Source organism: Tiliqua scincoides, chromosome 2 (assembly GCF_035046505.1).
Source record: "Tiliqua scincoides isolate rTilSci1 chromosome 2, rTilSci1.hap2, whole genome shotgun sequence".
Taxonomy (NCBI): Eukaryota; Metazoa; Chordata; class Lepidosauria; order Squamata; family Scincidae; genus Tiliqua; species Tiliqua scincoides.
In genome coordinates, this window is record NC_089822.1 from 252,072,070 (window position 1) to 252,099,395 (window position 27,326).

The 27,326-nt window shown below is 48.0% G+C and overlaps 1 protein-coding gene across 1 annotated transcript; it reads right to left on the reverse strand.

Annotated features, from left to right (window-relative positions):
• Positions 1–1,704: 1,704 nt before the first annotated feature.
• On the reverse strand, positions 1,705–27,326 carry LOC136639050 (NKG2-A/NKG2-B type II integral membrane protein-like). Its single transcript, XM_066613076.1, has 7 exons — positions 27,241–27,326; positions 26,798–27,111; positions 18,914–19,090; positions 17,153–17,251; positions 12,241–12,419; positions 10,936–11,033; positions 1,705–4,324 (listed from the first exon to the last, which is right to left on the reverse strand). Exons 1-7 carry the CDS (start codon positions 27,324–27,326, stop codon positions 4,177–4,179), a joined length of 1,101 nt encoding a protein of 366 aa, XP_066469173.1. The 3' UTR covers positions 1,705–4,176.

A 27,326-nucleotide genomic window follows, 5' to 3' on the forward strand; every position in this document is an offset into this window, starting at 1 on the left:
ATGATGTGTATGCGCAACCTCCCGATTTTAGAAATGGGTTAAGTCAGAATGCCAGATGCAAGGGAGGGCACCAGGATGAGGTCTCTTGTTATCTGGTGTGCTCCCTGGGGCATTTGGTGGGCCGCTGTGAGATACAGGAAGCTGGACTAGATGGGCCTATGGCCTGATCCAGTGGGGCTGTTCTTATGTTCTTATGACATTTTAGACCAATTTAACTTCACATCCATGCCTCGTGTCTTATTCTGGCCTGTGAAAGGATGTGGAAGCTTAAAAAATAGGAATTCAATGCACAGCACTTTTCAGGAGGCTAAATTTGTTGTTTCGGCCAGGTAATGATGAGTTTTTATGTCTTCACATGGGAATTACCCAGGGGATTCCACAAGTTTCTGTTTTGCCCTCAATGCAGTTTAATGTTTGCCTGAAGTGATGGGTGAAATCAGCTGAAGGACTGATGTCAGTGACATACTGATAACACCCAGCTGTGTTTATCTTTTTCTCCAGATCCAGGAGCAGTGCCAAGAGGGTTGTAGAAGGCCGAGTGTGGGAGAAATAGGCTGGAGCTGAATCCAGGTAAGACAGAAGTAAGGATTATTGCAATCCCAAAGCAGGGCTGGCCCAAGACCAATTGACACCCGAGGCTGCATGCCAAATGCAACTCTCTTACCTGATGATGTGTCACCTTTGCTTCTCCTGCTCTATAATGCTTAGTTCTCAGTGTTTAGCACTCTCTGGGAAAACACACACTGCTGTAAATTAAGAATTTATTTAAGCTAATATAAAAATATTAGCATCCCAGTCCTATCCTGTGTGTCCCTCCCACTGGTGCAGCCAAACCAAAAGCAGGCACATTGTATCTAGCAAATGGAGGGGAACAGATCAGGAGGCTTCAGAGGCAAAATGGGATTTTACATCTCCATAAGCCTCTGCAATGGGTCTCCTTGGACCTGCAGCAGCAGTTTTGCTGGCACAAGTCCAAGGAGAGAAATGGGGCAGAGAGGTCCAGAGGGGATAGGACCCAGCACACACAATCACTGCCAAATCCACCCCCCTCCAACAGCCTCCATCACGGCCTTACCTGTTCCAGCAGGTAGCCAGCAGTTCCCCAACACACAAGGAAAGGCTCCAGCCTTCCCGCCAGCACTCAAGCAGTGTTGGGGAAGGAGGGCTGAGCAGAATAATCAGTAGAAGGCCCCCTCTTTGTGGTAATAGGTATCTCCCATCATTAATAAAATAATAATACAGGAATTTATATACCGCCTTTCTTGGTCATCAGATTTCTCCTCAGACTTTAATTCAAGGCGGTTTACATAGGCAGGCTGTTTAAATCCCCATAGGGATTTTTACAATTAAAGAACGGTTCTATCTTTCAAGATCCACACAACATTTCAGATGAAACTTTTGCGGTCTGTTATCACTTTCTGGCCTCCTCCCACACAGGTTGACAAGCAGCTCCTTCCAAAGAGTAGGTGGAATAATTCGGCTCAGCTTGTCAGCTGCTTCAAGGTCTCGCCCGGTGCCGGCGGCCTTGAAGGTGCCAGTGGCTTTGAACTGGCGACCTTCAGATGTTATCTTCAGGCAAATGGAGGCTCAACCCTCTAGACCAGACCTCCTGCCCTCCTGAGCTCCACTCAGGTTAGTTGTTATCAATAAAACACACACAGAAGAGCAGAGGCTCAGAGTTTCATAAGAAATACTTTACTCACAGTTGGTAGTTACATGTGTGCATCTTCTGAATAGGATCAGAAGTAATAATACTTTAGGAAGCAGGAGACCCTAAAGCTGTTTCTTTTGTGAATTGGCTCAGGAGAAAAGAAGCTCCAGCAGGCACATCTCTCTCCTGAGGTGGTTGGCGACAAGAGTGTGTGGCTGCATTTGTTTTTCAGCTCTTGGTGCTAGAAGAGCTAGAGAGCCATTAATTCCCTCTTTCCAGCATGCTAGGGTCGCATTCATTTTTCACCTGCTAGCACGCTCGCCATTCTAGCTATCTTTCCAGCAGGCTCAGGGCTAGAACGCATGGCTGCCTCCATGAATAATTTGACAAATCCATCATACAAAATAGTCACTGACTTTTATTTCTAGATTTTTTTGGGATTGAGGCCTTCTGCCTCGTCTCTGCCCCAATGGAGAGTGACTGACCCATCCTAACCTACCTCCCAGCTATATGACTGATTCCCTACAGATCTAATGCTGTGCCATGGAGCCCAGGGTGTAGGTTGGAGGACTAGGTCGTGGCTCAACCACTGGTAGGTAAGGGGGGATGGAAAATACAAAGAGGGAAGCAAAGAGGGTCCCTTCAGGGAGAAAGGCAGAATATAAATATAGTCAATAAATAAAATAATACAAGCATGGGAAATGGTTTGGGAATTGGCAGCATTTGGGTATGGATTTCAGCACAAAATTACCAGTAAGCAGGCAATTACAGGCAAACATACAGTAAGAACATTCCTAAGAAAGTCTAAATGGCACTGTTCCCTGACTAGACTTACTCCAAGGTGAGCCCAAGGAGGCGATAGCACCTCTCTCTGACCCTGGGGAGGCAAGTGAGAACTTGATCATGTGCAGTTTTGATCTCTGAGGTAGCCAAACTGAAATGCACAAGCCTCCCTGGGTTTGACCTTAAGAAACCTAAGACAGAATATGTCACTGGTCCATTTGTTTAGACCAGTGCTTCCCAATCTTCTTAGTGCCATGACCCATTTTGTGGGTTGCAATGGCCTGGTAGTGTCCCAGAATGCCTTGCAGCTTTGCGTTAGTGCCTCAGAATGCCTTGCAGTGCCACAGATGGTGCTGGCTAAGTGTTAGTTTATTTTTAGTACCACAATTTTATTTTTAGCACCACAACTTTATTTTTAGCACAGCCAGCAGCGGACCAGAACTTTATTTTAGCCTTTCATCAGCTGCAGCTTCTGGAATGTGCCCCAGAAAGTCTTGTGGCACCACAGCCGGCACCGGCCTTGACCCACCAAAAACTGGCTTCCAACCCACTGGTGGGTCACAGCCCACAGTTTCGGAGCTGTCGGTTTAGACAGTTTACAACCTCTTGGGCATCCCTGAATGCTTGCTGACATAGTGCCTAATCCTATCCAACTTTCCAGCACCGGTGCAACAAACGTTCTCATACCTTGAGGAGGCCTCTGTGACTGCCTCCCCACCAAAGGATGCAGTGCATGCCCTATTGACACGGCTGCACGGCCCTGGAAGATTGGATAGGATTGGACTCATAGTCAAGTAGGCATGGATGCCCAATCACCTAGGCTTGCCAATTCCAGCAGCTGGGCTGGCTAAGGCCCTTTTCCTAGCTGGATTCAGACAAAGAAGACAGTGAGTGCACAGAATGACCTGTCCATTTAACTATGTGCTCTTTTGGCTGCTGATTTCAAAGCATCTCAGGGAAGCCTCTCGTATTGGAATCATGGAAGATCTGGCGAGGAGGTAGGATGTGGTGTCAACAGTGGCTCCTTTAAGGATAAGGCCTGGGCATTCAGCAGAGAGTGTGCTGCACAGCTGCAGCCACTTGAAGGCAAAAGGGCTCTCAGGCATAAAAGCACCTGATGAAGGGAGAGTTGGGTGTAGGTAGTAGTAGGAGACTGGATTAATGGCCTACTGATGGGTGAATGGACTTTGGAGACTGCTGGAGAAAATGAGATTGGTGTTTGGCTGCAATGCCCAAGGCCTGCTGAGAACAAAAGTGCTGCTATAGTGGTGGGAGGAGCTGCTGGCAGGAGAGGGAGGAAAGAGGACTCTGCAGGTTTAACAGGCAAGCTATCCTGGTGGTGGGGTCCAGCAGTATCACAGGGCAGAAGCAGGGTCATTTTTGGGGAACGAAGGAGCTAATTAGCATAAAGTGCACATAATTCTCTAGGTGGTGCTTGGCTTCGAATCTGGCAGAACACCTCTTTCTTATTGAACCTTTTGCTGAGCCTTTCCTTAAGGAAAACAAATGGTGGGGACAGGGAGAAGAAGGGAGCTCAGTCATCAGATGCGTTGCACAAGGAATGGGAAAGCACTTGGTAAAGCAAGCAAATCATAAAGACAAAGCCAGGTCCCATCCAGTGTTCCCACTAAGCTGTGTTGTGTCAGAAGTCAGTGATGATGTAATTACGTCATCACCAAACGCCAGGAAGACACCCCCAAGCAGCCATGGCTTTTTAGGAGGAACACTGGTCCCATCATTCGTCATGCTTCCTTTGGATTTTGAAATGCTTTGGGCTTGTTGCAAATCCACCGGTGCTCTGTGGTGCACCTCGAAGCGAGTAGCTCCATTTTAGCTCCACTGACTCTTAAATATGCACAGTCTCCGGCGTCATTTCCATGGATCTGCTCGCTGCAACACAATACAGTCAAGTAAGAGTTGGACATTTTCCTAACAGTAATTTGACATTGTGATATCATGCAGCTCCATACTTGGCATAGTCAAAACACAGATGAATGAGTTTCATCAAGGTTGGTTATCAATGTAGATTTTGGGTGTGTGTAGTCCTTGAGCAGCATCTCTCATTCCCTTCATCACCTATCTGCTGATCTATCCTAGAAATGTAATACAATATTGAGTGCCAATACGCTTTCCCTCTATGTATGTGATCACATCAGAAAGTCATTGCCCAAAATGTATTTTTGATTCAGTGCTGATCAGCCCTCTGAACCTCACCCCACACTACCAAAATAAAGGGCAGTGCAATCCTAATTTGTGCTGGAACAGCAGGCCAGCTGACCTACACTGTATCCAGCACAAGTTTGGGGCTGGCCCTGGCTCAGCCCGAGGCAAGGGGAAAAAATTCCCCTGACCCCGGATAGAGCCACAGCAGCCCCAATGGGTCTACTCAGATATGCGCCAACTAAAGAGGTTTGCCTACTCTTACCGAGCAGCCTAGAGCCACTCAGCGCCGCCCAGGCACAGGTTCAGGATCCAGCGTAACGGCCAGGTCCTTGCTCCACCCTCTACTCTACCACTGCCTGTTTACAGGCTCACCTGCAGGCCCGAGCTTGGCTGGTGCAGACTCACCTTCTATTGACGTGGTAGAGGCTGGATGCAGCCTCTGCTGGCTGGTGCACGTCCCCGCATAAGGAGGCTCAAACATGCTATATGGCATGTTTCCAACCCTCCCAGGCTGTCGCATGGGACTTGCACCGGCCCTGGGCACAGTTAGGATTGGGCCCTAAGTATGATTAAAACCTAACATTTACATAGTGCAGGGGTCGGCAACCTTAAACACTCAAAGAGCCATTTGGACCTGTTTTCCGGAAGGGAAAAAAAACCTCAGGAGCCACAAAACCCTTTTGACATCTAAAATGAAGATAATACTGCATGTATAGTTGTTGTTTTTTTACCTTTATGCTCTTATAGATCCCATTTTTATAATGTAGCACCCTCTTGTAGCTTTTAATTAGTTTTGTCATACATTCTTGTCCTGTGTTTTCAGACGCCTGGTCCTCTATGGTGTTTTGCCTGATTCCAAGGCCATTCTCTGCCTGGAGAATTATGCCCACTTTAAGCAAATTAGCTCCCCTTCTTTCCCCCAACAAATGACCCTAGTTCTGCCCTGCAGTCCTGCTGGACCCCACCTCCAGGGTAGCTCCCCTGTTCAACCTGCAGAGGTCCTCTCTCCTGCCAGCAGCCTCCCGCCACTACAGCAGACCCTTGGTCCTCAGCAGGTCTTGGGCACAGCAGCTACACACCAAACTCCAGTGTCTCCAGCAGTCCCTTAGTCACAAAGTCAGTCAGAGTATCCAGGGCAGAGTCCAAAGTCAATACCAAGTCACAGTCCAAGGTCAGATTCCAAAGTAAGTCAATCAAATCAGTCAGAGTATCCAAGTCAAAGTCACTAAGCCCAGTCAGCCTCCTCTCCAACCTGCACTCCTTCTCCAACCCACACCCCCCTTCCTGCCACAGGTGCTCCTTATATCCCTGAGGGCCCTATTGCCTTCAAGTGGCTGCAGCTGTGCAGCACACTCTGCTGGATGCCCAGGCCTTACCCTTAAAGCGGCCACTGCTGACACCACATGCTACCTCCTCACCAGATCTTCCAGGATTCCAATACATATGGCGGTTATGACATCTGCATAGTCTTTCGAGACTGAAGGTTGCCAACAACTAAAGACCTCCCCCCACCTTCCAGAGGCACCCTGCTAGAAGGAAACAGACTCCGGAGGTGGGGAAGAGAAGAAGGGGGGGCAGCCACAGGCCAGCTTCTGCCCTGCCTGCCTGTCCTCCCTCACTCAGGCTGCAATCCTCTCCACACTATCCTGGGAGTAAGCCCCATTGGCTACAATGGGACTTCTGAGCATACAAGTTGGTTGGCGCTCTCAGGTTGCAGTCCTCTCCACACTTTCCTGGGAGGAAGCCTCACTGACTACTTGTGAGTAGACCTGCATAGGAGGGGGCTGAGGCTGCAGCCCTCCACACCTTCCTGGGAGGAAGCTCCACTGACTACAGCGGGGCTTACTTGAGAGTAGACCTGCACAGGAGAAGGCTGAGGCTTCAGCCCTCCACACCTTCCTGGGAGGAAGCCCCACTGACTACAGCGGGGCTTGCTCGAGAACAGACCTGCGCGGGCTCCCACTCACCCGTCCTTGTGCTTGGCCTTGAGCAGGCTCCAAGGCTGCCATCCCAGGCACCCTTTCCTGGGAGTAAGCTTCATCCACTGTAATGGGGCTTACAACTGAGTAGACACGCATAGGAGCAGGCTCCACGGCTGCAATCCCAGGCACCCTTTCTTGGGAGTAAGCTTCATCCACTGTAATGGGGCTTACTACTGAGTAGACACACAGGATGTCTCCTCTGCTGTGGAGGAAAAGCCTCTCCTTGCATTGAGTGGGGACCTGCTCAGGGAAAGGTGGGCTTGCAATGGCTGAGGAGGAGGGCGTCCTGCTGAAGAGTTGGGGAAAGGAAAAACAGGGAGCTTAAGCCTGCAGAGCCGGCAAAATTGAAAAGGGAAACCAATGCGGGGCAGGTGGGGGTGAAGGGAGAGGAGGGCAGTGGGAAGCAGCCTGCCCTCCCAACATAGGTGCCTCCTGTCACCCCCTTTGCCACTTTCACCGGGAGGAGCCGCAGCAGACAGCTGAAAGAGCCACATGTGGCTCTACAGCCTCAGGTTGAGGACCCCTGACATAGTGCTTTGAGTGTGCAAAGTGTTTTACATGTTATCTAGATGTTGCTTTGCCAATAACCCCATCAGGCAAGTATGGTCATCCCCAAGGCTGCCTTAGTGAGTTTGTAGCAGAGGCAAGGGCTGACCCAGAGAAGTCTGGATTTGCAGCTCAGTCATGTAGCCATTACACTACACCAGCTTTCACTGGTAACCTGCCCACCTACCTAAATCAAGTAATTTAGGTCTGTAGTATACAATGACAGCTATATAGAACATGTTAGCCAATGCATCCTTATTGTGGTGTTTTCTAATATAAAAAGTCTGATGGGGAAGCCGAAATGATTTAGGCTGCAATCCTAACCACACTTTCTTGAGTAAGCCCCATTGAACAAAACAGGACTTACTTCTGAGTAGACCTAGTTAGGATTGTGCCCTTACTCTGCTCTGTAAACTGCTTTGTGAACTACTACTTATTTTATTCTTATTTCAGTATTTATATACTGCCTTTCTCATTCAAAGCAGTTTACATGGGCAGGTTAGTCTAAACCACCATTTTTCAATGGGGTTTTTACAAATATATTCTGTGAATTACAAAATCCTCAGTCACCAGGTCTTGTCTTCACAGTGTAGTTAACTCATCTGGCTGTGTGCCGTTAAGCTTCAGTAGGCAATCGTAAATCAAGTCTGGACATGTCTTTCTCTGTTCTTCTCACACTCTCCGCTGGCCATCTCACACCCTCCCACAACTGTCTCACTGCATGGCTAATCAGCTCCACAGCTACTCCTTCTGTCACAAAGGTTACTGCAGCTTCTCAAGCCTGGCATTCTATCTCCCATCCAAAAACACAACCTCAGATTCTCCTGCTTAGCTCTTCAGGCAGTACAGGAAGCTCAACTATCATTCCACACCTCCTTTTTGTTGAAATGCAGTATATAAATATTGCCTATAATAATCTAACCCAGCATTGTCTCCATTGATATGGCAGTGGTTTCAGGCAGAGGTTTTTTCTAGCCCTGCTACTTGAGGTCTTTTTCCTGGAGATGACAAGCAGTTAATCTGGGATTTCCAGTATGAAAAGCATATGCTCAAATACAGATCTATGAGCCCAATCCTGAGCTTGATGCACCAGCTTTCCACCAGTGTGCACTGTCTGGCCTCTGCTGCTCAGCAGTTGCATGGACCACCAAGCAGCAGAGAGGAAAGTGGGGGTGGAGGGGAGGCAGCGTTCTGGGGAGGGGGGAGGCGAGTGGAGGATGGGTGGAGGACAGGGAGGAGGCGTGTCGGGGAGGTGGGGGGGGACAGACATGAAGGCTCTTACCTCACTGCTGACCTTTTGGTTGGCGGTGAATCAAGTAGCCTCAAGATGTGGGGCTACTCCCTTTATCCGGGGGAAGGGGGACAAAACTCCCCTTCTCCTGAGGGGCCGCCCATGGCTTCCATGGGTGTGTAGGATGCAGTGGCAGCCATTTTTGGTGCTGCCACAGCTGCGCACCCCAGGAACTCAGGATTGGGCTCTATGACCCCTAGGTCAAAAGCAGGCTGTTGGGAGGAAGATTTGAACCCATGCCTATGTTTAGAACCTGAACCACCAAAGGGAGAGCAAGACCATGCCTTGTAACTTGAACCTTAGAGTCAGGCTAGGTATTGCAGACCAGATGCATGCAATGGTCTCATGATTTTTTTTTTTAAACTCTACCAGGATTTCATGGTGGGTAAAGAGATCATGGTTAGGGAGGATGAGATGGGATTTGAAATCTTCAAATCTCTCTCTGATCAAGTGTCACTTAGATCTTTACACAACCTGTTTCCTTAAGTATCCAAACTGGATCTCGTTACCTTGAATCACCAGTAAGTACGTAGTTAGTATTAAATCCTTGCTTAGACTTTTGTAGGCCTATTCACATGATTTGGTTGACAAGCAAAGATTTAGTAGGTCATTGTCCAAAGTACCCATTCTAGTCTACGCTGACTAGCAGCTCATACAGTGCTTGAAGAAGCCACACTGATTTTTAAAAAATTGATCTAGCAAAGACCATGATGAATGCTGTGATATGTCAATCACTATCACACTAAAGGGCCTCTCCAGCCATTTTTCAGATATTTTGGATATATCACTATCCAAGAGATAGTGACCAGAAATTGTATAGCTAGACCACAGTACTCACACAAGTGGAAAAGAGCAAAATCCTGCCACAGGAATCCACCCACATTTTAACTGCAGTCATTCTATGTGTTGGCAACCTTCAGTCTCGAAAGACTATGGTATCGTGCTCTGAAAGGTGGTTCTGCCACAGCATCTAGTGTGGCTGAAAAGGCCAATCCGGGAGTGACAATCCCTTCCACACCGGGAGCAAGTGCAGTCTGTCTCTGGTCTGTCTCCCTGGCTATGGACTTTCCTTCTTTGCCTCAGACTGCTGGCAAAGTGTCTCTTCAAACTGGGAAAGGCCATGCTGCACAGCCTGCCTCCAAGTGGACCGCTCAGGGGCCAGGGTTTCCCATCAGAGGTCCATCCCTAAGGCCTTCAGATCCCTCTTGTAGATGTCCTTGTATCGCAGCTGTGGTCTACCTGTAGGGCGCTTTCCTTGCACAAGTTCTCCATAGAGGAGATCCTTTGGGATCCGGCCATCATCCATTCTCACGACATGACCGAGCCAACGCAGGTGTCTCTGTTTCAGCAGTGCATACATGCTAGGGATTCCAGCACGTTCCAGGACTGTGTTGTTAGGAACTTTGTCCTGCCAGGTGATGCCGAGAATGCGCCGGAGGCAGCGCATGTGGAAAGCGTTCAGTTTCCTCTCCTGTTGTGAGCGGAGAGTCCATGACTCGCTGCAGTACAGATGTGTACTCAGGACGCAAGCTCTGTAGACCTGGATCTTGGTATGTTCTGTCAGCTTCTTGTTGGACCAGACTCTCTTTGTGAGTCTGGAAAACGTGGTAGCTGCTTTACCGAAGCGTTTGTTTAGCTCGGTATCAGGAGAAAGAGTGTCGGAGATCGTTGAGCCAAGGTACACAAAGTCATGGACAACCTCCAGTTCATGTGCAGAGATTGTAATGCAGGGAGGTGAGTCCACATCCTGAACCATGACCTGTGTTTTCTTTAGGCTGATCTATGTGCATTCTATGCACATTCTATGCATAGGCTCATTCTATGTGCATTCTATGTGCAACATGTAAAAGCCCAATCCTACCTAACTCCCTGTACAGCAATACAGTGGCACCATGTGGTTTCTGCTGCTTCCCACAGGGAGTTTTGGCTGCCAGAGGTCTCCTTGGGGTAAGGGGACATTTGTTCCCTTGCCATGAGGTAAGCTCATTAGCCACTATACTTCCACTCAGACCGATGCCGGCTCAATCATGGCACAAGCCTGTGCTGATCCATGAAGATGGATCCTGATCTGACCTCCAATGAGCCTCTGGCCCTCCAAAGACTTGTTGGAGTTTGCACTGGCTTACGCTAGCCCGACGCAACTGCTCTCAGCGTGGGGGCAACTGTTCAACCTCTTGCATGAACTGCAGGCTGAGGGCTCCCTCCACTGTTTGATGTTTCACATCTGTGATGCAGCAGCGGTAGCAAAGGAAAGGCCAGACTTGCTTTGTGCAAGGCCTTTTATAAACCTTGAGCTATTGCAAGAACTTCATTCATTCATATGGCCCATCTCTAATATATTCATTTATGTAAATTATTTAAATTTATTCAAATTTGAATCTCCCCCCCCCCAGTGTCAGAGAGATGATGTGGCCCTCCTGCCAAAAAGGTTGGCCACTCCTTCCTTAAACAAAGAAATGCAAAGCTGCCAAGAAATCAGATTTCTTTCTGATGATTAAACAAAAAATTAGAGGACTTACGCTGTGATCGTGCCATTAGATCCTTTCCAGAGTTGAGCTGAAACCTTCCTGAGGCCACTCCATAAGCTGTCAGTACACTCGAAAAGCACCAGAAACTCCTGTAGAGACCAAAAGAGATGGATGATGAAATCCTGAACTCTTATAATGATAGGCCAATACTGCAGATGTGGAACAGATACACATTTTAGGCTAATGTGTGCACATCAGAAGTTTAAAAAAAATGACCAATTCATCCGTGAGTTTGCTAAAAACTGTTCCCTCTGTCATTTTATTTATTTGTATATATAGTGCCATCAATATACATGGCAATTTGCACAAATGAAGTCAGGGTGAGGCCCTGATGGGCTTTCGACCTAGAAAAAACACATTTGAAACAACAGGGGAAGGACAGAGAGTCAGGGAAAAATAAGTGATTATTTCAGTTAGGGCGCAATCCAGACCCGTATTTGGGCCAGGAGGGTCGCAAATATACCGTAAGGCACATTTGCGCCTCTTCGGGAGGAAGCCAGGCTGGCGCTCAATGAAGTGCTAGCCTGCAGAGGCCTCTGCAAGCCTTCGCGCTGGTTTCCTCCTTGTTTGTTGCTTCGGCACAGCTGGGCCAATGCAACAAAGAAAGGTAGGCGGGAGGGAGGTGTTCCTGGGTGGGGAGAGCGGGGAGGGGGGCGGCCCGGGGGGGCGGGGGAGGAGTGGGAGGCAGGACTGGGATCCGGCAGTTATGCCGGATCACAACCCCCATTCCCAGGGAAAATGGAGCGGCTTCAAGCCGCTCTGCTCTCGTCAGACGTGTGCCACCTCAAGAGGTGGCGCAAGTCCAAGGAGACCCATTGGGGCCAGCAGCCTTACCCGGCGGTAAGGGGAAATATTTTGCCTTACCTCTGGCTGAGCTGCTTATGGCCACTATCCTGCGCTGGACACAGCACAAGCCTCCTGGCTTGCCTATTTCAGCGCAGGACAGGATTGCGCCCTTGTGCTTCAGCTTAGCAGCAGTGTGCAGAGCGGTCTAAAGCACTGTGGCAAAGGTTTCACAGAAACCGAGTTTTTAGAAGAGATTTGAAGGAAAGAGGTGTGAAGGCATCTCACAGGAGTTCCAGGAGGGAGAATGATACTACAGCATAGGAATGTGGAATTACAGGTTTTAAAGATATCGAAATGGGTTTGCTACTAACACCCTAAGACTCTCTTTGCTTTTAAGTTAAACATGCTTTCAGCTTTCTCTCATGCTGTGTAATGTCCGAGTGTGACCAATCAACACCGCTTTATACAAAAGGAGGGGTCTGGGACAGACAAAATACTTGCATCTCTCACCTTTTCATCCCTTTCGATGTTAAGCAAGGAAGCATTCTGCGAATGGCAGAACACTTTGCTAGACTCCCAATTGTTTTCCCTTTTGGAAATGTAGTAGCATTTCCGCTTATATCCAAGCCAGCCATCTGGACATGCATGCCCAGAAGAATCACAACGGTGTGGCTGCTGACGTGTACATGCTGTAAGTGAGAAAGGTACAGAGAGTTAGTATCTTATCAAGCCCCACCCTGCTCTGAGAAGCATGGCCAGAAATTGGGATATTCAGGCTTAACCAGAGTAGGGTCTAGCTATTTTACCTCCACATTGATCAAAGTTATTCTGGACTGTTGCAATTTGGAACACCAAATAAACACACTGCACATCATAGTTGAAGAACATAAGAAAAGTCCTGCTGGATGAAGACAAAAACCCATCTACCTCAGCATCCTCTGAGCCTCACAGTGGCTCAGTAGCTGCCTCTGGAAAGCTCACAAGAATAAGAGGAAGAGACTCATCTCTCCTGCAACTGCTCTCCTTAAATTTGGACTGTACATTTGTGTATTTCTCACCATTTTGACAATACATGCTAATGGGTGTGATCTGATTGTGTGTATTTTAAAGAAAGGTAAGCAGCTTGAAATGTATACATGCGCAGCTGAAACAGACACACGGCACATGTTCTTGATGCACAGGGTTCAAATCAGAAGCACTTTCAGTGTGCAACAACAAAGCCCCTGAATGGGTAAAACAGACGGTGCTTTTAGCCAACTTAAGGCCAACCTAGCAGCAGTCCATGGGCCCAATCCTAACCAACTTTCCAGCACTGACATAGCTGTGCCAATGGGACGTGTGCTGCATCCTGGATGACAGCTGGGTGGCACTCACAGAGGCCTCCTCAAAGTAAGGGAATATTTGTTCCCTTATCTAGGCATTGCCCTTACCTCAGTGCTGGAAAATTGGTTAGGACTGAATCCATGGAAACAGAGGCAACTGTAAATAAAGGGTTTTAGTTATTTTTCAGATTTTTATACTGTTTTTCCTCCAGTGAGCTCAGAGTGGGGTACATAATTGGGAATAAGAGGGCAGATCCTGTCATGGATTAGGAACTGGTTGAGAACCAGGAAACAGAGTGGGTGTCAATGGACAGTTTTCACAGTGGAGAGTGGTGAAAAGCAGTGTGCTCCAAGGTTCTGTCCTGGGACCAGTGCTTTTCAACATGTTCATAAATGACCTGGAGACAGGGTTAAGCAGCAAGGTGGCCAAGTTTGTAAATGACACTAAACTTTTCCCAGTGGTGCAGAAGTGATTGTGAAGAGCTCCAGGAGGATCTCTCCAAACTGGGAGAATGGACAGCAAAATGGCAGGTGTATTTCAATGTAAGTAAGTGTAAAGTAATGTACATTGGGGCAAAAACAAAAACAAAACCCCAAAACATATAGGCTAATGGGTTCTGAGCTGTCTGTGACAGACCAGAAGAGAGATCTTGAGGTGCTGGTGGACAGGTCGATGAAAGGTCGTGTGGCGGCAGTGAAGAAGGCCAAATCCATGCTTGGAATCATTAGAAAAGGTATTGAGAATAAAATGGCTAATATTGTAAATGCTTTGTACAAATCGATGGTTAGGCCACACCTGGAGTATTGCATCCAGTTCTGGTTGTCACATCTCAAAAAGGATATAGCAGAAATGGTTAGGTGCAGAAGAGAGCAACCAAAATGATTACTGGGATGGGGCACCTCCCTTACAAGGAAAGGCTACAGTACTTGGGGCTCTTCACTCTAGAAAAAAAGGCGACTGAGGGAGGAATATACAAAATTATACAGGAGATGGATAGAGTGGATAGAGAGATGTTCTTTTTCCTCTCACACAATACCAGAACCAGGGACATCCACTAAAATTGAATGTTGGGAAAGTTAGGACAGACATAAGTATTTCTTTACCCAACGTGTAATTAGTCTGCAGGACTTCTTGCCACAGGATGTGGTGATGGCATCTGGCATGGATACCTTTAAAAGGGAATTGGACAAATTTCTGGAGGAAAAGTTGGTCTCAGGTTACAAGATGTGACGAGTATGTGCAACCTCCTGATTTTAGTTTAGAAGTAGGTTACCTCAATACCAGATGCAAGGGAGGGCACCGGGATGCATGTCTCTTGTTGTCTTATATGCTCCCTGAGGCATCAGGTGGGCCACTGTGAGATAAAAGAAGCTGGACTAGGTTGGTATGATCCAGCTGGGCTTTTCTTATGTTCTTACATTGTTCCCTCCTTTTGTCCTCACAAAACCCTGTGAGGTGGGTGAGGCTGAGAGATGGTGACGGGCCCATGGTCATCCAGGAAGCTTAATGCAAAAGCAAAATGGGGAATGCAGGTGAGGAGAGCAGAACATTTTCCTTTCTGCCCCCCCCAACAATATTTCCCCCCCCCACGTATTTTTCACCCAGTGGAGAAAAAAAAATGCCCTCCAGGATAGTAGCTGCTGTTGTGACTCCAGCTCTGAGAAGGAGTTCAGAGTGCCACCTCTGAGGAGAGGGAGTAATCAAGACAGGAGACCCAGGTCCAGACCAAAGCCTGCTAGTCAACAAACATCAGAACCAGAGACCATAGAAACCAAGCCCTTGAAAGCAGCAACATATCCTGAGCTCAGGTTGCTCAAGAATTGGTTCTCTTCTATTCCTTTGAGCTTCAGCCAGCCTAGTACATGGTCAACAGCATGTCAGAAGGATATGATGGAATACAGAAGGCATGCAGGACTCTAGCCTAGTGGACTGAATCTCTCTATTCTCTGGGCATGTTGGTGGAACCTGGAAAGGGTAGCCTGAGCCTAGATTTAAGGCTTCAGTCCAGTTCTGACCTCTGTTGTTCACTTGTAGCTCTCCATGGATCAACAGTCTTTGCAGACCTCATGGAGGTCTGTTTCCAGGGTATTTGTGGGGCAGCATGTTGAAGGTGGAGAGGGTGAGGTCCTGGGCTCACCTACATGACTCTTGTATGACATATTTGAGACATACACATAGGTCATTTTTATGCATGATTGGGGCAAAAATCACTGGCGCAGGTCCAAATAGACTGAAAGCCAATGAAAGCACCAGGAAAAGGCAACACTAGCCTAAATCACCAGGCAACATTGGACAGGGATGTCCCTCAACAGGTATCATCAAGCATGCCCTAAATGTCCAGGGGACCTGCAATGTGCAGGACACTTCACTGGCAAAGCACCCTGTGTAGGCAGACCTCCCATTGCCCATGACCTACTCCCCTCCTGAACCAGTCCCTCTTCCCCCTTCCTTGCACCACCCTTTCTGTATCCTATTCTCCAACAGACATAATGGTGCCTACATCTGTGTATGGGCCACAATGCTACTGTCCAGGGCTGGGCATGGCTCAGTATGGTCATCCTACTTAATGACCATGCCACACATGTGCAGCCATGACCAGGTGACCAACCCATGCATAAGCAACCACTGCCAGGCGACCGAGCTGTGCATGCATTGGTCACCTGTCAGGTGACCAAGGGCGCAATCCTAACCAACTTTCCAGCACTGGCATAGCTGTGCCAGTGGGGCATGTGCTACATCCTGCAGTTGGGGGGCAGTCATGGAGGCCTCCTCAAGGTAAGGCAATGTTTGTTCCTTTACCTCGAAGTTGCATTACCCTTATGTCGGTGCTGGAAAGCGGGTTAGGATTGCACCTTAAGCTGCACATGTGCCACAGCTGCCAGTTAACCAGGTTATGTGCCTGGTGACAGTTTCACTAGTGGCTTTGTCTCCACCATCCACCCAAGAGTTATTAAGGAATTGAAGAATGAAGTTGCAGATCTCTTGACTAAGGTATGCAACTTGTCCCTCAAAACGGCCACGGTGCCAGAAGATTGGAGGATACACTAAAGATTGCTCTTTACACTCTCACATAACACCAGAACCAGGGGACATCCACTAAAATTGAGTGTTGGGAGGGTTAGAGTTAGCCGCCCTGGGTCCCTTTGGGGAGAAGGGTGGGGTATAAATAAAGTTTATTATTATTATAATTAGGACAGACAAAAGAAAATATTTCTTTACTCAGCGTGTGGTCAGTCTGTGGAACTCCTTGCCACAGGATATGGTGACGGCATCTGGCCTGGATGCCTTTAAAGGGGGATTGGACAAGTTTCTGGAGGAAAAATCCATTACAGGTTACAAGCCATGATGTGCAACCTCCTCATTTTAGAAATGGGCTCTGTCAGATGCAAGGGAGGGCACCATGATGAGGTCTCTTGTTATCAGGTGTGCTCCCTGGGGTATTTGGTGGGCTGCTGTGAGATACAGGAAGCTGGACTAGATGGGCCTATGGCCTGATCCAGTGGGGCTGTTCTTATGTTCTTACTGGTTGGGGCTATGGTGGGCATGGTACCAGTGCCCATGGGATGTCAGTACAGTGTCCAGATAGGACTGGGCCTTTAAAAGAATAGAAGTATCAATCAGATTATGAACCTGGTTACCAGACCTCAAGTTCCCATTTTGCTACACATTCAGGTGGCCAAAGCACTTGGTCATGGTCAAAATGGAACTTGATCTGCATATTTATTCCATCCTGAAGAGCTAGTAGTAAGTGCAGGAGGGTGAATTGAGAATATGGGAACAATTTAGGAAGGAAGGCTGAAGCCCACCTTTTCAGAGCAGCCACATGAAGCTACAAACTAGTAAAAAGAAAAAAAAAACAAGCACTCTGATCATGGAATATTCTACATCATGTCTCATAGCTTGACCTTCTGTCCATAGTCTCACAAGGACTACAGTGATTGATCCACTGCTTTTATAAGGTTCTTGAATGCTTCAAGTCATTAAAAGCTAGGCAATAACTAAACCTTATGTTAGACTTGCTAGGGAAGCATGCAAATACATGGGTTACAGGATGCAAGGGAAACTTTAATAAAGCAATATCAATGTCCAGGCAACTTACAGTTGACATGACCAATGGCAACACCGATTCCAAGACTGATGACACAGATGGCAACACAGATGGCAACGCCAATGACAATTTTCCAGGGCGATTTTCTAGCTAGAGCACAATAAAAGACAGACAACCCCATAAATGCATGCTCATGCATGCATACGTAAGTATGATGAGGTGAAATTAACTCACAGTCCAATCCTATTGGGCTTTAGCACTGGTGAACACCTCACAGCTGTCATAAAAGGCACTCTGACAGTGAACAGACCCCTGGACCCATCAAAGCAGGTAGGATGGGGTGGGGAAGGGCAGAATAAGGCAGCGGCAGAGGAGGGGGAGGGTGGAATGAGGAAGCAACAGGGCAGATTGGGTCACCGATTTGGATCAGCAAGAGGTGTTGAATCCTAGACTCCTTCCCAGATCCAACCTGTAGCATGGGTCAACACAGACCTGTGCCAGTGAATTCAATAGCACAGGTCTCAGTAATGAATGTTCCCTTACCCAGAGGAGACCTCCACAATTGCCTCCCCACAGGATGTTTCAGCACTGTTGCATTGGCCAAGGTGGGGGGGGGGGGAGAGAGAATAGGATTAGGCTGTCAGTCTTAAATACTTCCATTAGCCATCAAAACTCAAATAAGCTTTATAAAAGCTTATCCCGGTCTAATATTGCATAGTTTCCAGTGTGGACTCTCCTATATGAACATATGGAAGCTACCAAATTGGATCTTTTTCCTAACCAGCACACAAACATGTGGCACAAGGAAGGTCATGTTGAGGCAATGGACTTAATGCGGAAATTGACTGAAAGTGATCTTTTGCCATTTCAAAACAACTGCTGGGGGGGTGGGCTGATTCAGCCTAAGAGTGTAGCTTGTGGGGAGAGGGCAGAGCCAGCTGTATGGCCATGGGCTTGAAGATTGCTTGGGATGCTAAGGAAAAGAGACGACAAGCTCATGGCTTAATTATGAGGAGTTCTTTATTTTAAATGCCCCAACCACTAGAATGGGCAGCCGCAAAGTCACACACTCTGTCATAGAGCCTAGTTTAAAAGGTAAAACAAAGCAGCACGGTATATATACATGGTTTATTTACTTCCAAAACTTAGCTAGGTTACATGAGATGTAGCAATGACACAGACAGGAGCCACAGTAAGCTTGGCATAACCAGTAAACAAAAGATAACTAAGAGTGCAATTCTAACTTGTGCTGTATCCAGAGCAAGTTTCAGGCAGCCAAAGGCTCTCACTGAGGCAAGGGGAAACTTTTCCCCTTACTGCTGGGAGAGCCACAGCAGTCCCAATGGGGCTACTCGGATCTGCGCCACCTCAATTGGTGGCGCAAATACGAGCAGCCTGGGACTGCCCTGGGCTGCCTGGGAATGGGGCTAGGATCTGGCATAACTGCCAGGTCCTGGTCCCGCCTCCCACTCCCCATCTGCTCTGAAACGCCTTCTCCCCACACTTCCCAGCCCCCCCCCCGACCCCTGCATCAGCCAAGCTCAGCCGATGCAATTTACAGTCCCTCCGAGGCCGTGGCAGCACTGAGAGGCTGGCACACATCTGTGCACTAGCCTATCTCCCCTGAGAGTGGCGCAAACAAGTCTAATGGTACATTTGCGACACCCCCAGGTCAACAAAAGTGACTTGTGCCAGCCTAACCCAGGGATTAGGATTGCACTGTAAGGCTACAATCCTATACTCACCTGTACTTACTTACCTACTCAGAAGTAAATCCAATAGGACCCATTCACAGGTGAGTATTGAGTTTACCTGCTGCACACATGTCATCTGGGAAAGCACTCTTTGGTTCCACCAAATCTCTCTCAGAAGTTTCTTGGGTCTCTGTTCTGTTCCAGCCTACTGGAAGGTGCTCTTTCAAAACACTTGAGAAAAATGATGCTCCAGAATCAGTTCTAATCATCCACAGAGCTCCTTTCCTCGACTCGTCTGGAATAACAAATGAAACAGTCAGGACTCCACAGCTAGTCCAAGTAACTCAGAGCAGTTGGGTTCACAAGATGGTGCTTAAGGATGCAATCCTACCCACACTTTCCTGGGAGAAGACCCCATTGACGAGAGTGGGACTTACTTCTGAGTAGACATGCATAGGATTGCACTCTAAATCCAGAAAAGCTCTGAGTGCAACTGCCATAGTGGACTTACCCTGCCCCGCTCCTGGGACAAAGGTCCACAATGTTGCCCCCCAATGCACGAAGCCACCCCCCAGCTTTTCAGCATGACAGAGCCTCGCGTGACCTCTAGGCCAACTGGGGAAGCACTTCCCCGCGGTCTTAAACTGCACTTCTGGAAAACTTTGGGAGCCTCAGTGAGGTCCTAGCGTCATGCAGACCTAGCACTTGGGGCATTTGACCCTTTTGCCCAGTGCTGGGTCCACTACTGTGCAACTGGACACATAAAATGATCTCTATTAGCTGCTTGCACCTAAAGTGTGTCTTGATATGCACATAAGACATGCACACACTATCACCAGACCATAGGAGAATCTCTTCCCATCATGAATTTCTTTTATCCACCTTCTTTTCTTTGCCTCCATGTGCATAGCCCCCAATCTCACCTTTTTCCTGGCTCCAAATATCAGCTTCCACCTTCTCCCCCTACAGTCCTAACCTTCAATATTACCCTCTTTTTTTTAACCAATCAATTCAAAATCACCCATGATCCTTCACTCTATCCCGTCTCTTTCTCTCTCATGCATGTGTAATCGCTTGTGTCAGAAGGCTACATTTCAAGGCCTAAAAGGGTCACCTTTTTTCTGCAAATCCTCTTGACTCAAGCTCCAAGACCCCAGGAAATCCATGTACTGTACTCAGTTTCAACTTCTGAGCAAATGCATCCCCACTCCACATTCCACACATAAGAGAAACCTAAATAACTTACTTTGGGATGGTTGGGAGTGTTTGCATGTGTGTGAGAGGCAAAGTGCCATTTTAAAACCTCGCTTGGATCTTCCCTTGAAGGTCTCCTATTAGCCTCCCTAACTTTTCAGAGCTGTTTCCCCAGCCTGGCCCACAGTTTAAAGCCCCAATGCCAACTCTCAACCTCCAATGATTTCTTAGTGAATTTCAAATATTTGTCCATTTTCAGAAGAACTCTGGAAGTAAGTGGAAAATATCCACTTTTTCTCTGTAAACCGCTTTGTGAACTTTTAGTTGAAAAGCGGTATATAAATACTGTTGATTGATTGATTGATTGATCCACTTCCAGAGTTCTGGAAGTAAGGGGAATGAAAATGTGAGACTGTCATCTCTAATAGCAGTTCTAGCTCTGAAAATACATACCCAGTGCACGTGTAAGCCCTGGTTGAAGACAAAGAATGAAAGCCAATGGAGGGAAGAGGTGGGAGGAGATGTCAAATATTTCTGGAAAAGAATGTACTTTGCAGAGGAGTTGCTAGAAAGTAAATAGGGCAATATTGGAGCTGGGACCTGTGTGGAATCGTGAACGGAGCCCTGAAAGCTTTGATCTTAGTATATGGGGAGAGTTGATAAAAGCTGCAGATCTTTACTAGTAAGGGAAATGTTTATGAGCTCAGATGTACTTTGCACACATATGTTTCACTTAGAAAACATAATGATGGGCCAGACCCTAACATACCGGTGACATGCAGTGACATCCAAGGCTGGGGAGACAGATTCGGAAGTATGGTGGGGATGTGATGACATCACACGGGAAGGCATTCAGGGAGCTACCCCCGTGCCTGTGCAAGCACAGCAGAGGCTGAGCTGTCATTAATGCAGCTCTAGTCTCTCTGAGAAATTTGGAGAGACTTGGAGACTAGAGCAGTGGTTCCCAAATTTACCTGGGTCATGACACCCCCGCAGCCTCTTCATCCTGGCTCAGCCAGGTGTACCATCTTAGATCCTGTAAAATTACGAGTAAGATCCAAGCCACGGAACTTGTAGGAGGGGCCATCGGGGGCATCCCATGACTCCACCGTGAGCGTGCCACAACACCCTAAGGCAGGGCTGTCCAGACTCTGGCCCACCGGCTGAATCTGGCACCCTGCCTAATCCTTCTCCTGTGTGAATGGCACAGGGGAGCCTCCCGTTTACGCTGCAGATCTCCCTCAACTTTCAAGCTCGCCAGCTGGTTCCAGGGTCTTTCACCCAGCTGGCTTTGTGCCCGCATTTCTGGGCATGCGCAGCTGGCCAGTGTGAATGTTGGGGGCAATCTGTGGCATGAACAGGAAGCCTCCAGGCAGAACGGTAAGCTCCATCCGCACCGGGGATGGCTTAACCAGTGTGCAGTGGTCTCCACTTTGGAGAGACATCACAACATACACTTTGGGAACCCTTGGATTAGAGCCTGCAGCAGATGAGAGTTTAGGCTCCCCTGTGATCGTGCACCCACTCAGAAACCGGGTGGAGTGCATGTGAAATCGGGGGGGGGGGGATGAGCTGTCAATGCCACAAGCTCTAGTCCAGTAGTCTTAACATTTCTCATGCCATGACCCCAAAAATAAAGTATGAGACTGGGGACCCACCACTGATCCTGCCCCTCTCCTGAGACCCATTTGTCCCCATCTCCTGGGTAAGGGTGCAGGCCCCACAATATAATGCGGCTATTTTGCTGGCACAGAGTATAGAGTCCCCGGGTCTGGCCCCCTTCTTGTTCCGCTCCCTCCCTCTACCCGCCTTCTGCCTGCCCTAGAATGCCTCCCTCCACCACGACAAACCACTGCCCGGAGCTCTTCCCTTATTCCGGGTGGAGTGCTTCTGGCTGGTGCTGGGCTCAGTGTGGACTGGTGCTGAGCCAGTGCCAGCACTGACCCAGTGCTGAGTTTCGCAGGCATGCCTTACAGCACATTTGCAACACTCAGTGCTGGTGTAGGGTTGGCGCTAGGAGCACAGGTGAAAACCGAAGCGCCCTTCTAGGACCTCCAGAGGCCATTCTGAGGCCTGTAATGGCCATGTGAAGCCTCCAGGGGCCTCAGAAGAGCCACCAGAGGCAACCAGAGCACAGCTCCTATCACCTTTGGAGGCTTCAGGTTGTGCCAGATCTGGCTGAATGTGGGTCTAGAGGACCTGTGTTGAGCCAGATTCACAGATAAAAAAATCCGTGGATATGTAGGCTCAACCTGTATTTGCTTCCACTGTGATCTACAGTACTTGCTATTTGTAAGTAGAGGCTGCAATCCTATACATCAGTAGTTCTCACACATTTAGCACAGGGACCCACTTTTTAGAATGAAAATCTGTCAGGACCCACCAGAAGTGATGTCATGACCGTAAATTACATTATCAAGCAGGACAATTTTTCACAATCCTAGGTTGCAATTCTACCCACACTTACCCAGGAGTAAGTTCCATTTGTTATCACTGTTAAAAGAATATACATAGCAGCTTGTCTGTATGCAGTCACATACCATAGCAGCATCAAGTCTAATATATTAAAAATAAAATATTGAAATGAATTGGGACCCACCTGAAATTGGCTCCTGACCCACAGCCTGAGGAACACTGCTATACACTTACCTGGGAGTAAGTCCCATTGACATAATGGGCCTTACTTCTGAGTAGACATGCATAGGATTGTAACTACTGCATGGAGATCTTAAATAACCAGAATCATAGGTATTTCTCCCCACCTGTCTCCAGGTGTTCATGGTGGTTTTATTTAACATCCAGCCTTTTGAGGATAATTCAAAAGCTTCACACATTTTGTCTTTTGGGCAGAAGATTGTGATTTTTGAATGAATTCTTCAGTGCTCTCTCAGTGAAGAAACAGGAAGTGAAGCAAACCTCACTTGGGTGAGGATGTTTCAGATGGGGAGGGGGGAACATGACAAAATAACAATTTAAATGCTTGAATAGCAGCACAGATGATTTCCCAGAAGTTCCTTTGAAAGGCAGCCCTTGCTCTAAATATGTAAACTAGCTTAGAACATGAGTAGAATGCTGTACTTTTTACCTTCCAAGGACTGCCTACTAGGAAATGCTAAAGGACACTTCAAAACCTTCAAAAACAAACAAAAAAAGGTTGATGAAAGTTTAAAGGATGAAGCTTGTTAAAATAACTTAATTAAGGCTTACAATCACCTATCTAAGAGTAAGTTCCATTTAACTCAGAGGCTTACTTCTGGTAGGTGTGCAAATAAGCATAGATGGCACTAACAGTGCAATCCTAGGCATGTCTACACAGAAGTCCTATGACTTTTGTGGGATGGGCAGCCCAATCCTATTCAGCACTGGTGCAGTGGAGCTGCAAGGCACACACTGTATCCAGTGCTGCAATTGAGCAGGGTGGAGGTCTTCTCGGGTTAAGGGAACACTTGTTCCCTCTGCAATGGGGCCACTCAGTGAAATTGCTGGCACAAGTCCAAGAAGTCCCATGTAGGACTTTCAGGCCCAGGAGTGGCTGCAGCACTGTCAACACCCCCTGGGTGTGATCCACCCCTTCCACCCTTTCTCTGTCCTCTTCCAGCTTCATTACGCCCCCTCCCCACTCCTGTTCCACCCTCCCCCCACCCCTGCACTGCTCAGCAGGAGCTTATCTGCTCCATCAGGCATAGCTCCAGGATTCAGCACCAGCATGTTTGCTGTATCCCTGTGCATCGGCCACTGCGCTGGTGTAGCTGGAGATTAGGACTGGGCTGTAAATCCCAGGTTAATCTGTACAGGATTACAATTTTGTAGCTGGAGAACAACTTTCCAACATATTGCAAGAGAGGATGTTTCTGTTTTGCTCACAACTGTTGTACTGTCAAAACCGTGCAATGGAGCTCGTGGGCTACAATCACGGCATGTTTAGATGCTCATTTCCACAAAATAATTTTTTTTAAGTCCTTAAACATTCACTTTCCATTCCCCTCACCCTCCTTATTTTTCTCAGAACCACGTTGTCCTGGAAATCTAGGAAAAGTGGCTTCTTGTCTCACAACTATTGTGACAGAACAGTGTGACTCAGCAATTCTAAAACGATCAAGGGGGAACACGTACAAAAAGTAGGTCAGTTAACTCAGGAACAGTGCACCAGGAACAGTGCAGTCTAAAATGCAGAATGCACTGAGGCTGGCAAGGGATGCCAACAATAACAAAAGGACTTTTTTTTTCCTTGTCATGTCCAAAAGAAGAGGAAGGTCAAGGAGGTGATAGGCCTGCTGCATGGAGAAGATGGGAAGGAGTAACAGACTATGGGGAGGGGGAGCTGATCAATTCTTACTTTGCAGCTATCTTCTCTCACCCCTAACATTTGCAATAACACACAACTGGAGGCATTGCAACTCAGAGCTTTTAAAGGAACACCTAGTTACTTGAAATGAATTTAAATCCCCTATACCAGACGAATTATGTCCCATAGTGCAGAAGGAGGTTGTGGATGTGATCTCTTGAGCCCTTGTCTGTAATATTTGAGAACTCCTGGATAACGGGCAGGGTGCCTGAGAACTGGAGCAAATGTTGTCTCTGGTTGTTTTTTTGGTTTTTTTTAAAACAGGAAAAGGAAAAATCTGGGAAACTACAGTCAGGTCAGTCTGATTTCACTACCTAGAAAGGTCCTGGGAGAGATTGTTGAGTGGAATGTTTGAGTGAGAAAATACAAGGGTGATTTCAAGGAGCTAGAATGGGATTGTCAAGAACAAATGGTGCCAGAGGAATCTTGTTCCTTTTCAGATGCAGTGACTAAAGGGGTAGACTGGAGGAGCACTGTGGAGACAGCGCATCTAGATGTCAGCAAAGAACTGACAGTCACTCATTATATCCTTGAAGATAAAATGGTAAAATGCAGGGTAGTTTTTATTACTGTGAAGTGGATTCAAAGCTGGTTGAACAACCATTCCTGAGGATAGCAATTAAATTGAAGTATCCAGTGGAGCAGCACAGGCGTCTGTTTTGGGCCCTGTGCTGTTCAACATGGTTATAAGTGCTCACTAAAAGAAAAGTTTTAAGAAATCCTCTTTTGGCAACTTTTAAAGCATTCGGTTTAAAAACACAAGCATGGGGGGGAAAAACTTGCAAAAAATAGGCAATCAGTACTCACTTATTTTTCATACCTGGGAAATACTTAGAAGCACACTGAAAAAAGGGCAGGAAACAAACCAGTTGTGGTTGTCTTTTGCCTGGTAAAAGTTTTTTTTCCTGAGAGGGCCATTCTGTAAGTTTTTAATCCCCACTTGTACTTATATGTTACCTTAACAGTTTAGTCTCAGTTCTCAGATTAGTTGGGCTGAATTTATTTTATGTATGAATTTAATATATATATTACTTGTATATTTTTCTAGATGTTGTAAGTCGTTTTGGGGGCCTTTTTGGAGGCAGAACTGCAGGACAAAGTGTTTGGATGGATAAAGAACATAAACGAAGACAGGAACGGAGAAGGTGAAAAAAGGGATGGGGATGGAAGAAGTGAGAAAGACATGAAAGTGGAGAGAGAGAGAGAGATTCGGAGTAAGCTCCATGGGGGGGGGGCTCACAATACATGACAGTTACACGCAAGTAGTGCCCATGTTATGTTTTTTTTTTAAACACCCAAACTTCAGTTCATTTCATTTCATAAAAGTGCAAGCTCTAAAAGGGGTGAAATGGTTCCCAGCATTTGAACACTGTGGTTCAAAAACCAATTCTCTTTTTGGCTTTGTGCCCAGGTGGCATTCACCTGTCACTGAACCACCACCAACTGGTTAGAGTGACAGGTCTCCATGCCCTTTTTTATGCTCCAGCAGGCTAGAGCTGGATTTGACAGGAAAGAGGGTCTTAACCCAGCACCACTGGCATTCCTAGAGGTGGGGACAAAACACTAAGGACCCAATCCAACTTTCCAGCACCGGTGCAGCTGCAATGCAGCTTCGAGGTAAGGGAACAAATGTTCCCTTGCCTTGAGGAGACTTCTGTGACTGCCTCCCCACCACAGGATGCAGTGCACGCTCCACTGATATAGCTGCACTGGCACTGGGAAATTGGACAGGAATGGGCCCTCAGTTTCTTCAGGCACCTGGCCACTGGTGTTCAAGCGGCCACTGCTGCTCCTCTTCTTCTTCTTCTGAGCCAGTCGCTGCTGCTTGCTTGCAGCCCTGGCTCTGAAGGGGGCTTTATAACAGCAGCCAGGTGCCTGAAGAAACTTAGTGTTTTGCCCACCCTCCAGAAACACCAGTGCCCAGCACTAGGGACTCGCACTTGGATTCCTCGCTTCTATCAGAGCCTGCCTCTTAGCCCCCCCCCATGGTGAGGGGGCTTGTCTACTCAGGAGTAAATCCCATTCTATTCAAAGGAGCTTACTCCCAGGTAAGTGTGGATAGGATTGCAGCCTCAGAGTCCACTCCTAGGCCTGTCTACTCAGGAGTAAGTCCCATTCTAGTCAATGGAGCTTACTCCCAGGTAAGTGTGGATAGGATGGCAGCCTTAGAGCCCACGCCTATACCTGTCTACTCAGAAGCAAGTGCCATTCTAGTCAATGGCGCTTACTCCCCGGTAAGTGTGGGAAGTCCCCTGAGCCCCTGGGGAGCGGTGAGTCAGCCCTCTCCCCCATCCCTCCGGCTGCAAGGACCGCTCTCCATCCCACGCAGCTGCTCCCACTTCCCCTGCTGGCGGGGCTGGGAGGGGCAGCAGCGCCGCGACTGCAGACGAGGCGCCTATAACCAGTCGCGCGCCCCTCCCAGCAGCAGTCCCGCCAGCTGGACCCGCGCAGGGCTTGGCGCACCTGGTGGCGCAGGCGTCGTGCGCAAAGAGGTTGGTGGCCACGGCTTGGAAAGCGGCGCAGGCTGGTCGAGCCCGAGCAACTCTGGTCTGCGGGCAGCGGGCAGGCGGGCGCCTCGCTCTCCAGGGACGATGGGGCGCCTGGGCTGCTGCCTCTCCTCGGGCTCTTGACGGGAAACGGCGAAGAAGACGCTCTGCAGGGCTGGGGCAGGGTGTTGCTTCACTTCCTCTCGGTGGAACAGAGCAGCAGACTGGAGGCGTGGCTGGCACCGCTCCCCCCGGTTGAGCTGTGGCTTGACTATGATACTTGAGATGCACCTGTATGGAATAAAAAAAATTCATCATCATCATCCCAAGCTACATGAAACCGAGGCTGCAATCCTATCCACACTTTCCTGGGAGTAAATCCCATTGGACACAGTAGGACTTAGTTCTGAGTAGACATGCCTAGGGTTGGGCTGACAGTTGGTAGCTGGTGCTGAGCAATGGGTCCAAGGCTCAGCCTCAGTTTCCACGTGGTATCGGCCCAGCAT

Bases quoted from the DNA above. Each gene is read 5' to 3' on its own strand.
- LOC136639050 (XM_066613076.1), bottom strand. From the start codon at position 27,326: ATGCTGGGCCGATACCACGTGGAAACTGAGGCTGAGCCTTGGACCCAT. The intron at 27,112-27,240 runs GCATGTCTACTC...TATTCCATACAG, and splicing joins AACTGTCAGCCCAACCCTAG to GTGCATCTCAAGTATCATAG. The intron at 17,252-18,913 runs GTAAACTCAATA...ATTGTGCTCTAG, and splicing joins AGATGACATGTGTGCAGCAG to CTAGAAAATCGCCCTGGAAA.